At 39.8% G+C, this 14,546-nt stretch overlaps 1 protein-coding gene across 1 annotated transcript in view; it reads left to right on the top strand.

The window, feature by feature from the left end:
- Positions 1–14,546, top strand: part of FIG4 (FIG4 phosphoinositide 5-phosphatase) — a 131,317-nt gene that overhangs the window by 81,912 nt on the left and 34,859 nt on the right. Inside the window, exons 20-22 of the mRNA XM_049771169.1 lie at positions 242–437; positions 2,316–2,398; positions 5,770–5,853. Coding sequence (XP_049627126.1) covers positions 242–437; positions 2,316–2,398; positions 5,770–5,853 — 363 coding nt within the window. The remainder of the gene's footprint in view (positions 1–241; positions 438–2,315; positions 2,399–5,769; positions 5,854–14,546) is intronic.

The following is a 14,546-nucleotide window of genomic DNA, read 5'->3' on the forward strand; positions in this document are numbered from 1 at the left end:
GTATATGCTGCTTCATTTTCTGAATTTATAATAGGTCTTAGACTTTTATACAAGGTCTGTGTGTATGTAAAATATTATGGTTTTTCCACTCAGCACAAGATGAATTCAAAGGCTTTTTTCTTTTTTCATCATAGTCATTCTCTTCTGCTTCACTGGGTTAAGGCTGGGGCACCTAGTGACGCACAGTGAGGGTTGAGGGTTCAGTTTAATATGCTTTCCACCCCACCTTACCTTTTTCAAGGAACAAAAGCAATAGGGAAGAAACTGTGTTGCAGCGGAAGACAGCAGCCAGTGCCCCACCACCCCCCAGTGAGGAAGCTGTGTCCAGCAGCTCTGAGGATGACTCTGGAACTGACCGAGAAGATGAAGGCTCTGTGTCCCAGCGGTCCACTCCTGTGAAGATGACTGACACTGGAGACAGTACCAAAGTGACTGAGGTGTGGGCAGGAGAAGTGGGGTCTACTAACATGGGGTTCTGGAACATTTGTATTGACAGCAGAAAGGCTGAGATGAGAAGTTTCTGTTACTTCACACTCATATATTGTAGTGTCTGACCCATTGCAGAGAAGAACAATCTGCTAAGGTCTTGTTGAATTGGAATTTATTTTTAGTTTCATAAAATTAGTGACTTTGTGGGGGCTTTAGAAATAGTGCAGTGGGTAGAGCACTTGCTTTGCATACAGTGACCTCAGTTTGATCCTTTGCACCCCATATGGCCATCTGAGTTTGCCAAAAGTGAGTCCAGAGTACCAGGAGTAAGCCCTGAGCACTGCTGGTTGTGACACAAAACAAATAAACATACAAACAAAATAAATTGGTGGCTTTGTGGTCCATTTATTTCCTTGCTCAGCATGTTGTTGGAATGCAGGGTTTGGATCTGAGCCGGAGAACCTTTCCAAAGCTCCAGGGGAAATGCCTTTGTTACAATTCAATGTGACCAATATGTCCAAAAAATAAAAGAAACAACTCCAGTTTTTGAGTAATTCAGTTAATCCAACACTTTTAGAAGTAGATATTGCATGCATATTACTTAATGAAATGATTCAGCACCTAGTAAAGTATCTAGAATCTGGAATCAACCAAGGTTGATTCAATCAACCCAAGAATGGACGTGTGGACAACGAAGGTGTGATGTTTATACACAGTGGAATACTATGCAGCTACAATGAGGGATAAAATAATTCAATTTGCTGCATCTTGGATGGAACTGCAGGATAAGTTAAATTAAGTGAGTCGGAAGCAAGACTAATACCAGATAAGTCCACTTATTTATATTATGAAGAATAATAGGACAGGGAAATGCAAAGGATCAAAAGGAAAGAATAACTAGATTACCCTTGACCTTAGACTATAGAAATAAGACCAGGGAAAGAAAAACATAAAACAACAAAATTAAGAAGGTAATAGAAGGTAACAGAGGCCACAGCCACATTGGTGGTATAAGGGGTGGCAGATCTATCTATCCAAACCAGAAGGACTCAGAAGAGTCCTCAACACTAAAGCATGAGATCCAAACTTTAACAACCAAATTTTAGATTGTTCCTGTCAAGAAGGCAGGCCAAGAGATGAAAGGAAATTTGGGGACATTAGTGCAGGAAGTTGACAGGTGGTATGTGAAACTCAACTATGAATACATTTGAAAATTATGGTGCCTCAAATATTTTAAGAAGTATATATAGAAAATAAAATGTGAGAATTTAATAACTGGGTCTGTAAGTTCAAGAATTAAGCTAAATCAAAAAAGTGGGGGCAGAGCAGTGGCACAAGCAGTAAGGCATCTACCTTGCTAGCGCTAGCCTAGGATGGATTTCAGTTTGATCCCCCAGCGTCCTATATGGCCCCCAAGCCAGGTGCGATTTTTGAGTGCATAGCCAGGAGTAACCCCTGAGCATCATTGGGTGTGGCTCCCCCAAGAAACAAACAAAAAAAGAATTAACAAGCTACAATTGTTTGGTCAGATCCACATTTTGCTTGCTTTTGTAAATGAAATTTTATTGCAACTTAGCCACACCTGTTGGCCTGTTTGTCTGTGGCTACTTTTGTGAAATAATATAATTGAGTAGCTGTGATATGAACAGCTGATATGAACCCACTTCCTCAAACCTGAAATACTTATTATCAGCTTTCTGATGTAAAAAATCTGCCAACTCCTGCAGTGTATAAGTGATACATACATACATATATATGAGACCATGAATTGATGGTTACTTGCTTTTGTAGAAAGATTCACAGATTCACTTTTTCATCTTTGGAAATTATTAATATGCTAAATATGTACAAATTTTACTTTTTTTTGTTTTTATGTTTTAACCCAGAACATGGTCCAGCCCATGAAAGAAGTGTATGGCATTAACCTCTCAGATGGCCTCTCAGATAACGATCTATCCATTTATTCAAGGTAAATTTTCTCCATGTAGGTGTGAAGGGTAAAATGAAAATGTATTATTACAAAATCTATGTCTTGCATAACTTTCTGAAAACACAGATGGTCAGGAGACAGAGAAAGAGTACAGCATGTAGGGTGTTTGCCTTGCATGTACCAACCCAAACCCATATGGTCCCCTGATCCCACCAGGAGTGATCCCTGAGTGAAGAGCCAGGAGTAAGCACTGAGCACAGCTGGGTATGGTCCCAAACCAAAGCAAACAAAAAAGAATAATGATTATCATGATGAGAGAGAGAACTCAACAGTCTGGAGCACATGTGTTGTCAGCAGTAGTCCTAGTATGATCCCCAGCACACTGTTGGAGTGACCCCACTGTTAGGAGTGACCCCTGAGGACTGAGACAGGAATTACCCCTGCACAATACTGTGGGTATCTAAAAAGACAGGTATATCTAAAAGATGATACTAAAAAGTATTGCCCCATATCTAAAAAGTTAATACTAAAAATCAAAATGGTCAACCATACAAAGGAAGGGGTTGGGCCACACCCGGCCTCACTCAGAGGTTCCTCCTGGCTCTATGCTCAGAAATCATTCCTGGCAGACTCGGAGGACCATATGGAATGCCAGGAATTGACCCCAGGTCCATCCTAAGTCAGCATGTGCAAGGCAAACATCCTACCGCTGTGCTGTCTCTCCGGCCCCAAGGTAGTGAATTCTATTTGAAATTCACTTTCAGAGGTCAAACACTGAGACATTGACTTATAAAGGGCCTGCTCCCTTAGCCTTCCTTTGCTCATCAGTGATAAAATGTAGGTATTTTTATGCACAAATATTTTTTTACTGTTTTGATAGAAAGTAAAGCTCAGATACATTGCAACATTCACAAGTGTTGGAGATCAGCCACTTCTCGAACAATCTTGTGTTAATGACAGCCAAGAACTTTGGCATTTGCTTTAAGCTCAGAACTGCTGGTGGGAGTGACACTGAGGAGGAGAAAGGAAATTGTGATCAGAGGTTCTTGACTCAGAGTGTTCTATCAAGTGTTTTTCAAATATCAGTGTGCAGGTGTAGAAAGCCTTTTGTTAGACAGGCTAGCTAAAAAGATGGGTCCACCAAAGGAAATTCCTCAAATCATATACAGAAGTGTGTGTGTGTGTGTGTGTGTGTGTGTTTGAGAGGATGTAGAGTTAGTCAATTCTAAAAGAAAATTCTCACCTGTGAAATTTTCAGAATTCTGATAGGACCATTATAAGCACCCTTCAACCTAAAATAGATGTTGAGAAGACATTCTTCAGGGGAACCCTGTCCTCCATTCACATCAGATTGACTTATGTAAACCCTATAAAAGAAATGAGCAAGTGGGGCCACAACAATAACACAGCAGATAGAATATTTGCGTGTGTGGCCCACTGGGTTCAATCTCCAGCATCCCATATCATCTCTCCCCCATCCCCAACCTGCCAGGAGTGATTTCTAAGTGCAAAACTAGTAGTAATCCCTGTGCACTGCAGGGAATGGCCCCCAAACCAAAAAAAAAAAAAATAAAAAGAAATGAACACTAATCTTCCTTTCTCTCCAATGGGGCAAATTGCAGAATCCATTGGACTATTAATATATGATATGTAAGGTAGATTTAAAGTTTCCAACCTAAAAATGTAATATAGAAATAAATTATAAAATTACAGACAGCTCTTCTTGGCTGCAAAAGTACTGCTATGCCTATGCCTCACTGCCTTACCCTGAAGTCAGTTGTAGTCTTTGAGAACTCAGCCACCCTCTCCTTGTTCTAGAGACCAACAAACAGCTACTTACTCTTCAAAGCTGCCCCTCTCTGTAGTTAAAGTCTTTAGTAGTTGAACTGGGCTTCTGTAAACAGCATGATCTGGAAGAACAAATAACCTGGCATTGGTGTTAGGATAATCTCACTGCTGATTGCAGAGAGCATTGTTGTCCTTGGCAAGGACACAAACATTGGCTCAGGTTAATGAAGCAAAATAAATAAATAAATAAAGCTAAGGATCCCTGGCTTTCAGCAGGACTTTCACTTAGTCTTGTTAATTAGAGGGTTTTCTGAGGTCCACTTGCAACTCTCTCTTGGGACTGTGGTGGAACCAAATATAGCCACTTTGCCCTTGGAAATCATCATAAGAAGGATGTAAGGGGACTGGAGAAATGGGATGAATGAAACAGTGGAGGGAGGAACTCATGTTCTGTGCCCAGATGCTGAGTTTGGTATTTAGAAGAACAGTGCAACCTCTGCACCGAGTTTCTTTGTTGTTGTTTTTAATGTACTATACAATAGATTGAAAAGATATCACTATTTATAGGATAAGAACACACATAGACTATACATAGACTATTCAGTGATATCTCCAAGGAGCTATTCTGTTCTTCCCTGGTTCCAAAGATTGCTTTAATGTTCCGTCTGAAACATATATTATAATGTAATGTCACTTCAATAAAAAGGGACAAAGAACATTTTTAAGAGAAATTCAGAAAAGAAAAGAATCCAAAAAATGTAAAGTATCAGTCCTCCAGGGACCCATTGTACAGGATTTTGTTCACCTGAATGAAGGGAAACTTCATGGGGCAAAAAAAAAAAAAAAAGCATACTTGAGAAGTAGCACTGACTTCATGAGAGGCCCACCTGCTGCTAGGTATGGGTGCGGAGGTCCCAGACGCACTCTCTTTGTCTTTTAGCATCAAGTAGGGTGAGTATATTCTAGCTTCCTCTATGGAGGGAATGCCCCAGGTTCAGAAGATGGAACTAAGCACCCCCTTTCCTGGTTTTCCTACTGTAGACACCCCAAAACCCCACTATTCCTGGTGTAGTCACTATAAACACTGGGAGGCTTTACCACATGCTTTCTGACTTCAGAATGTTTTGGTTCACGTTCTGTACAAAGTTTAAGTAAATGGAAACACAGTGAGGTATGTGTTTGTTTCAATATATAGACACCATAATGACTTCCTTTTTAAGAAAATAGTTTTTATTTTCATTATGTGGCCACATCCAACATTGTTAATGGGTCACCTCTGTGGTACTCTGGGAACTGCACTGTAGAGGATTGAGCTAGGTTTTCTGTATGTGAAGCGTGTGTTCCATGCTGTCTCTTTGAGCACTGGTTTTCTTTTTTTTTTTTTTTTCCATTCAAAGGAAATCACAAAACTCCTTTCTTCCTCACAAATAAACTTTCAAATCAGGTAATTATGTATCAGTGAAGTATGTTGTTTTATTGGTTAGTTAGTTGTTGGTTGTTAGTACAGGTGTTTCTGAAATAGGCCAATGCTATCATTTGAGAACATGTGCCATTTTGTATGAAGTGTATTTATTGGAAGTAGTACTAACATTAGTTGACTTCTTATGAATTGTGTCCTATAGATTTGTTCAGCTGGGGCAGAGTCAACATCAAGATAGAAGCAACCAACAGGTCTGTGCTCGGTGCCCAGATGGAGTTATAAAACTGTAAGTATTGGATTGAAACTCTAATGATTTTTTTGTATTTATGTCATTTTTGATACTTTTTAAAAAGAGCTATTGTAAGACTGTCATTCTTTTAATCAAATTAGCACAAACACTAGAGCATCTCCTCCTGGTACCTTATTGGGAAGTGTCTGGCAGCCTGGAAATGTGTGGTTCAGGAGGTAGGCTTAAGATTCGAGAGACTTCCCTTATAGACTGTGCTCTCCACTTTGCAGAGGGGTGGCTCAAGATGCAGGCTATTCAGGTTCCATACAAACCACAAGGATGGGTTTGTGTCTTCTGTCTATATATCCCACAACATGGCATAATGGGTGAAAAGTGTGAGTAAATGCCTCAATAACAAAGGCAAAACTACATCTCTGTAGCAAGTGGGTTTACCACCTTAAGCTAGTAACCCAAGTCCTATGTGACTGTCTTCATCTGCAAGATGGGATAATTACAGCACCTACCCCTCCGCCATATTGCTGATGCAACTGAAGTGAAATAATGCACACAAATGCCAAGCACAGTGTCTCAAGTAAGCTGTGATCATTGCTACTTTCTTCATCTTCTTGTTTATAGATGTTGCTATTTTCTTGTTGGGACAAAACAAATTAAAGGTTGGGATCAGGAGTGGCTGCTTGATTGATATACTCAGTTGATTTTCTTAATAACCTGGGTCACTGTGGCACTAAGAGGGGTTGGGATGTCTGATTCTGTTCTGAGCTTACAGTCAACATTTGGTAAATGTTCTCTTCCCTTTCCTTTGATCAAATTTATCAGTTTGTTCATTACTTTATTTGATAGGTGTTGCTTGCCCAACTTCTCTGTGTATGTATGAATTTTCCTGATAATTTAACTGAGGTTTCGTGAGAGGGTGAGTGGCTGGGAGGTTTTCTTGAGATGCTGGTGACTAGAAGCAGGTTCTCTAGTGATGTGTCTGGTGTTAGAATGGTGTAAATATGAAAAATATTATCAACAGTTCTATAAGTCCTATAATTCAGTAAAATGGTTTAAAAGCACTATTGTTATAATAATTATATTTTTATAATCCTCTTGTTATAATAATTCTGGCAAAGTCTGCTATCTAGATAATAGTGACTGGGAGAATTTTGAAAATGTTTGGATCTGAGGGGTTACTTAGGGGGGAATGAGCAGTATTTGTAGAATGACCCATGAGAAGGGAGAGAAAAAGGACTTTATCAAGGATGTGTTTTGGGAGTATTCTTGATTGACTATGATTCATTCATTAAACAGCTAGGTATTGAGTACCCCTGTGGTAATTCATTCAATCTGCCATTTACTGAGAAAGGAGAGTCCCAAGAGAACCTAGCTTGCCTATATTGCATTAGAGTAGAAGTATTTGAATCACCTGATCAGGAACTCAAAAGAATACTTGCCAGGGATGTAAAAGTAAATGGGAGATATTTAAAGAGATTTGCTGGAGGTAAGGCACTTGCCTTGCACACGGGTCATGTCCTGGTTTGATCACCAGCATTCCATGTTAGTTCACTGAGCCCTCCAGGAGTAATTCCTGAGTACAGAGTCAGGAGTAATCCCTGAGCACCACTGGATGTGACCCCCCCCCCAAAAAATAACACAAAACAAAACAAAAAGATACTGACCAAGGATGAACTCACCTGGGAAAATAAAAACATGGAGTGAGGGACCAGAAAGATAATACTGAAGGTAAAGTATTTGCTTTGCATGCTTCCGACCATTTGATCCCTGACACTCTATCAGATCTCCAAACCTACCATGAGTGATCCCTGAGCACCACTGGGTGTGTCTTCCCACACACGCACCAAAAAGTGCATGGAATGAGAAAAGGTAGACAGCCAAGTCTGGAATGGGTTTGTGTCTTATGTCTGAAACAGGTAGAGAGAAGCCTGTGGGGATACAGGAGGCTGATTAGAGAAGGGAAGAGTAAAAGAGGCAGAGCTTGATCACAGCCTTCAAAAGGATCTAGTCATTTTTCTCTAGCCCTGTCACAATTTTTCTCTTTTTTTCCTCAAAACACAAGATTTTCTACTAACATAAAGAAAACTTTTGTTTTTTCTGCATAGTTAGCATATGGTATGAATAGGTTCCCCTATGAACTGAGAGAGAGAGCCATGGAAAGCAAGTATTTAAATGGATTGTAAAATAAGAGACTCTGTTTGCCAAAACATACAAATCATACAAATTGATTATTTCGTTAAGGTACTATGGCATAACTAAGCAGAGTAGATGCTGAAATGAACAGAGCAAGCAATTTTTTTTTCCAATATTGCGTCTCCTTTAGTCTGTAACTGGTCTTGTCGTGATTACTTTTAAATTGTTTTTCTTAAAATATTTAGTATTTGCTTTTCTGAGTCCCATCACAAATGGAAACCATGTGGATCTAGAAAATCTTTTAACCTTTCCCACTTAATTAGTAAAGAATCTAACAGAACTGTGTTTTGGCACGGCATCTTCAAGCGCAGTAACAAAGAGCTCAGTAGGCTCTGCATTCTGTTGTCATGGCAACTACCCAAGAGTAGTGTCAGCGCGTGCATGTGTGTGCACCCGGTGTCTGCACAAGCTTTAAATTGCAGCTCTGTAACTAGGTTCTTAAAATGTTCGCTATTCGTTTTTAGGTTGCTGAAAGCAACACCAAAACCAAGAGAAATTAGAATTCTATGAGTCTTGAAATTTTGTTATAGTTTAGGTTCCAAGTATATTTCTGAATGGTAATTCATTTATATGTATATAGCTAGTCCTTTCTGGATAATTCATAACTTATCGATTTTTTTGAGGACAAGCCAGGGTTTTTTATTTTCAGTAGGATCTATACTCAATGCCAAATGTAAAAATATTGAGGGTAAATAGGTGGCAAAGAGCCAGCACAGCAGGTGCTCTGAGATGCAGATTGGGAAGCTGTACATTATGGTTCCAATGCCTCTGCTCTTTTAATAGCTTCGATTAATGATTCAAGGACCATGTGGTGCTGGGGATCAAACATGGTCTTCCCTCATGCAAAGCATGCCCAGCCCCAATCGCCCCTATTTCTCACCCCAAATGGTCTTGCAGACCATTTCTTAGAAGTAGTTGTGAAAGCCCACACTGGTCCATGTCTGACTATCTGCCCAAATCTTTGTAGTTAGCTAAGATTTGACCCCTTCGACCTCTGGCACCACATATCCCCTGAGTATCACTGGGTACAACCCTTTAAGTCCCCCATATCACCATTTGGAGATCCCTACATTTTTTTAAATTTTTTTCTCTTTATTTGAATATCTTGATTACATAAATGTGATAAGGTTTCAGTCATATAAAAAGAACACCCCTCTTCACCAGTGCAACATTCCCTCCACCAATGTCCTAAATCTCCCTCCATCCCACCCCACCCCCACCTGTACTCCAGACAGGCTTTCCAGTTCCCTCATTCATTCTTGATTATGGTAGTTCTCAGTGTAGTTATTTCTAACTGTGCTCACCACTCTTTGTGGTGAACTTCATGGAGTGAGCTGGTGTTCCAGCCCTCCTCTCATTGTCTCTGAGGATTGTTACAAAAATGACTTTTATTTTTCTTAAAACCCATAGATGAGTGAGACTATTCTGCGTCTCTCTCTCTCCTTCTGACTTATTGTACTGGGGATTGCCTGCGCCACTGGGGTAAAATGTAGGGATCTCATGGTAAAACACTCCATGAGATCCCTACATTTTACCCCAGTGGAGCAGGCAATCCCCAGAACTACAGGGCCTGAGGATCATCTTGTCCTCTGGTCTTTGAATTGGCAAACCAACTCTGTTGACCAAGAAAAACCAGTAGGTTGCCTCCAGGCCTCCTTGGAACTACTTTCAGGGGAGGGGAGGAATACTATGCTTTTATTCTTTTCTCACACCTCTACCTGTTGTTCCTAATGCAAATCTATATCTTAAGCACATGTACTGCACTTGTCACACGATGTAATTTATTTAACCACTGTGGAGTGGCTACTGCTGCTGCTGCTCTTAGAGTTTCCATTGCTATTGAAGAGTCTTTATTTATATTTTAGTGCCAGGGGTTTTGAACCGACACGTAAAAAGCATGTGCTCCATCTCTGAACAATATTCCATGCTTAGTCTATATTTCTAAGGAGAAACTTACACTTGTGCATTTTATTTGATCCACATTAATTTAGCAATGCTAAATTCATAGTATTAAGTTCCATGTTCAGTTAATATTTGTTGGAATGTGCTCCCCACATTACATTCCTTCTGTATGAGGCCATCTGAGCACCCTAGAAACCATCTTACCCACTATCTCTTTGGCTTTCAGATATCCTAGTGACCCATTTTCCTCCATCCCACGAACACTTTATAAGCTTTTCCTTCAGTCTTCTACTTAGAAGCCCTCTGCACTTGCCAGGATGATAATGTGTTTGCTTCTATTTTCCACTTATTGGTAGGAATAAAAAGTTTTCAAGGTTTATTTTCAATGTGCTCCCACTTGTACCAAATGCGAAGTGAGTAGAAGCAGAGGGCAAAGCCTGACTGTGCCTGGCTATAAATGCCACATGGCCTAGCAATGATTCATGGTATTCAGACAAGAGCTGCCCATCTTTAGTTATGCTCCCACCTGCTCCCTAGGAGCTCTTCACCGAACCACAAATGCCAATCAGTGAAAGTTAAAAAGAACATGAGGCACACAGAGTGTTAGTGCCTACCATTTGGTGGCTCACTTATTCCAGGAATTTGTTTCACTTGTTGACAAATTGCCTCTAAGAAATGATTCAAAAACTAACATGTAGAGTTTGGATAAATTCTGTCTAACCAAGATTCTTCCCCTCTAGAAAAGCTGACAGGTGATATAAGATGAATAAGTTCATTTCCTGTGCTAGAACCCTAAAGTTAAACTCACTCTCCAAATGCACCTTATAATTAGCAGTTAATGACCTTCGGGTGAGTGTCCCTGGGTCAGGGATTCTGTGTGAGGTCAGGTGTCAGACACAAATTGCAATGTCGAGGACATGAGCCAGACCTAGTGGCCTTGATTAAAACAAAGTGCTTTGCTTTATGTTGATACTTCTCAATGAAGTGCTCTCTGTGGTGGTCTCTGCCTCCAGCAATTGCATCCAGTTCTCTCAAGTGTTCGGGTCTCTGTGCTGCAGGCTAAACAAGGATCCTGTCCTTCCTGGGCAGTCCTTCTTGTTATCTTCCTCAAGCATCTGAAGTAGTCTTTTTGGGTAAGAATGAGCAGTTTTCAGCAGTGAGTTTGTGAGTTTCCTCCACAAGAGGGTGATAGTCAGTGAGAACCACTTCTCTGTGCCAAGAAGCCAGACTGTCACCTTCCCAATGGTCAGCCATCCTTTCTCCTGCTGACTTATACCTAACCTGATCTTTAATTAAACCCTCTTAGATGTTTTCTTGTCTGCCTTTTCTAATGGTCTTCTCCTGTTTCCCTTTCCCTTATTCCTTCCACTTTTACCATCCTTTCTTCTTCCCTCTTTCTTCCTTCACCATTCTTTCTATATCCCAGGGCCATGGGTAATTTTATTTGTTCAGAAAAATTCAGTAAGCTTTCCAAAATGCGACTATCCTCCCTTTATTCTAAGACATTGCTTTTCAGACGAATTTCTAGACTCATCAGTGGGGCATGAAATAAATGTAATCAGCATCTCCGCCATCAAACGCTAGGTAACAAAATAAAATACCACAGGAAGGAGCACAATGTGCTTCCATTTGATTTCCGAAATTGTGTTTCACGAGTAAGATTTGTGTATATCAGTTGCACGTAAAGTGACAGGCATGGAGATAATCACAGAATGGAGTCATATCCATATGTCCTTTCTGAACCCATGAGAATAAAAAAAATTTTCTCCATGCCTATTTCTCAGCACTTGTACATATTTGTTGACTGGGTGAAGCTATGTGCAACTGATTTCTACTGAGGCTAATTGAAAATTCAAAAGAGAAGTTGGGGGTAGGGTAAGGAACAGCTGTCATTGGCTTCTGTACTATGTTCAAGAAGGTAAAATAATGACAGCCTTGGAAAATATTCTCTTGTTTCAGATAGAGAACCAGGATGAGCATACAAGAGCTGCATACAGCATCAGGAAGCTGCAGTTGAAAGTTTCAGTGGAAAGGTTATTCATAGATAAAGTAAAAGCCTCTTTGACCATTATCTACAATAGCATCTGCTTACTCTTAAGCGAGATGAGTATAATGAAACAGGATGAATTTATTGAAACTTTCAAGAAGGCTTATGTTGAAAGGTTTCTAGCAAAAGAGGATTAGTACATGTAAATTAATTGTAGATATTTGTGCTATTAATTTAAGGTATCTAAAGGGACTCTGATATTTTTTGGATGTAGTATATTATTTGTTTTTTTTGTTTTGTTTTGTTTTGTTTTTTTGGGTTTTGGGCCACACCCGGTAACGTTCAGGGGTTACTCCTGGCTATGTGCTCAGAAGTTGCTCCTGGCTTGGGGGACCATATGGGACACCGGGGGATCGAACCGAGATCTGTCCAAGGCTAGTGCAGGCAAGGCAGGCACCTTACCTTTAGCACCACCACCCGGCCCCATATTATTTGTTTTTTATGTTAGAGGCCACAATATTTATAACTTATGAACACTTCTTCAGGTTCACATGAGGGTTTTTTTTTTTTTTTTAGGAAGGAAAGGAAAATGAGGTGGGTCACATCTGGCTCTATGCTCAGGATCACCCCTGGTGGTGTTTGAGGGATCATCTAGGCTACCAGGGATCCAACTGGAGTTGGCTCTATGTAAAGCAAGTTGCTTAACTCCTGTGCTATATTTCCAGCCTATAATATGAGGCATTAAACACCTCCTTAACATGACTATTTTTAATATCTCACTGTATATCCCCCTCTGGGTTAGGAGCTTAGCTGTTCTGTAAGGTAAGACAGGTAAGACATTAAAGACATTAAATGTCATATTCATTAAATGCTCACTGTTCCAGATTAAGTGCTTACAATAATACCATTAAATAAATAAATTCCCCGCTTCTGCAGATTCACACTGGCTGGACTGTGGAGATGTTCAGAAAGTACTAGCTGAGGAACCTGTGGAGTATAGAGAAGAATCCAAATGAGACAGAGATTACTGAACAGGCCTAGCACTTGGGCTAAATCCTAATTGAAAAATGGAGTTATCAGGCTGAAGAAGGCAAAGAGAACATTGGAAAGAATCTCCAGCATAAACATCACTTTTGGAGATCCATATGCAGTTCTGTGTGTCTCATAGAGGGCCTCATCAGAGGAGAGGAAAGAGCCACAGACAGGTAGAAACAAGATCAGAAAGAGAAAGAGATGTTAAGACAGTGATCCTTCTCTGAGAAGTCTGTTTTCATCAGGGAGTAATTGGCCTATATTTGCATCTTAGAAAGGCTACTCTGAAAATAGCAAAAAGATAAACAATTTAACTTTTGGAAAAATTTGAACAAGAAAGTGATTGCATTCTGCTATTGGCAGTTGTAAAAAAAGAGATGGGGTGATTTTTCCTTTTTGTTGGATCTCCCAGATATAGCTCAGGAGGTTAGGGATCTCTATCATGGGACTTTAGCCTACCATGACCTTCATTATAAGGATGCTGGAATTCTGCGATTTTTAGGGCTGAGCTCAAAGGTGTAAAGAATTGAATCCAAATAGGACCATGTATCTTAGTAACTGTACTGTACTGTCTCCTAGCCCTGGGTGGGAAGGTAGTGTTTGTTTTGTTTTGGGGATCATCCAGTAGTGCTCAGAGCTTGACCCTGGCCTTGCACTCAGGAATCACTTCTCATGCTCAGGGGTCAAACCCAGGTCAGCTGCATCCAAGGAAAGCACTTTAACTGCTATACTATTATTCTGGCACTGTGAGGGGGATATCTTGTAAAGGTGTACTAGAACCTAAATCTTGGCGATGAAGAGCATAGGCAGGCATCATATTGCTTGTTTGTGTAGATGTGCTGGTGGAGAGCTAGCTGGCACCAGAAATCTATGATAGATGGAAATTGGATGAAAAGGTGGTTCATTTTTGGCTATAATTGTAAACCCCAGATGATTGATATCACATAGTTTTAGATTGTAGAGAGTCAATCACTACCCCAACCCCAATTCTTGACTTATAAAGCAAGTCAAATGCCTTAACTTTCTCTAAATGGGTCTAAGTTAAAACTATTTTAATATTTTATTATAAAATATTTTATATAAAATTTTTGGGCACCATTGTTAGATTAAAGGTTTAAAAAGTCTTCAGTTATTATAAGAATACTTTATTATGTTTTATTTACTTTTAGCCCATAGAAGAGTTTTTTTTTTTTTAAGTGAGTAGATTAATCCTGGGGAACAGATTTGGATTACTGATATTACTCATTGGTTTTCTTAACTCCGGAGTGTATAAGTGTTACATTCTGTAGCTGTTTAACCTTTTGTTATTTTGTTAGTTTATCAAATTATTCTCTATTTTGTATACAGAAGATGAGTGGGATTGTTTAGACAGATGCAGTAATCACTGAGCCTCTGCTAGGTCACTGTGGCTCTTGAAAGCCATTCCTTGAACCTGAAAGATGGTCAGGCTGGTTTGGTGCATTGTGCTCATTACACTCGCCTTTTGAGCACATCTGAGAAGTTTTTCCATTTAGGGTACATATTTCAGCTGAAATATAAGATAAAACTTCCACTCTGTTGATATATGTTTTAATGTTATTATCATACTGTTTAGACTACTTTAGTTTTATAATAGTGTTCA

This window comes from Suncus etruscus, chromosome 4 (assembly GCF_024139225.1).
Source record: "Suncus etruscus isolate mSunEtr1 chromosome 4, mSunEtr1.pri.cur, whole genome shotgun sequence".
Classification (NCBI taxonomy): Eukaryota; Metazoa; Chordata; class Mammalia; order Eulipotyphla; family Soricidae; genus Suncus; species Suncus etruscus.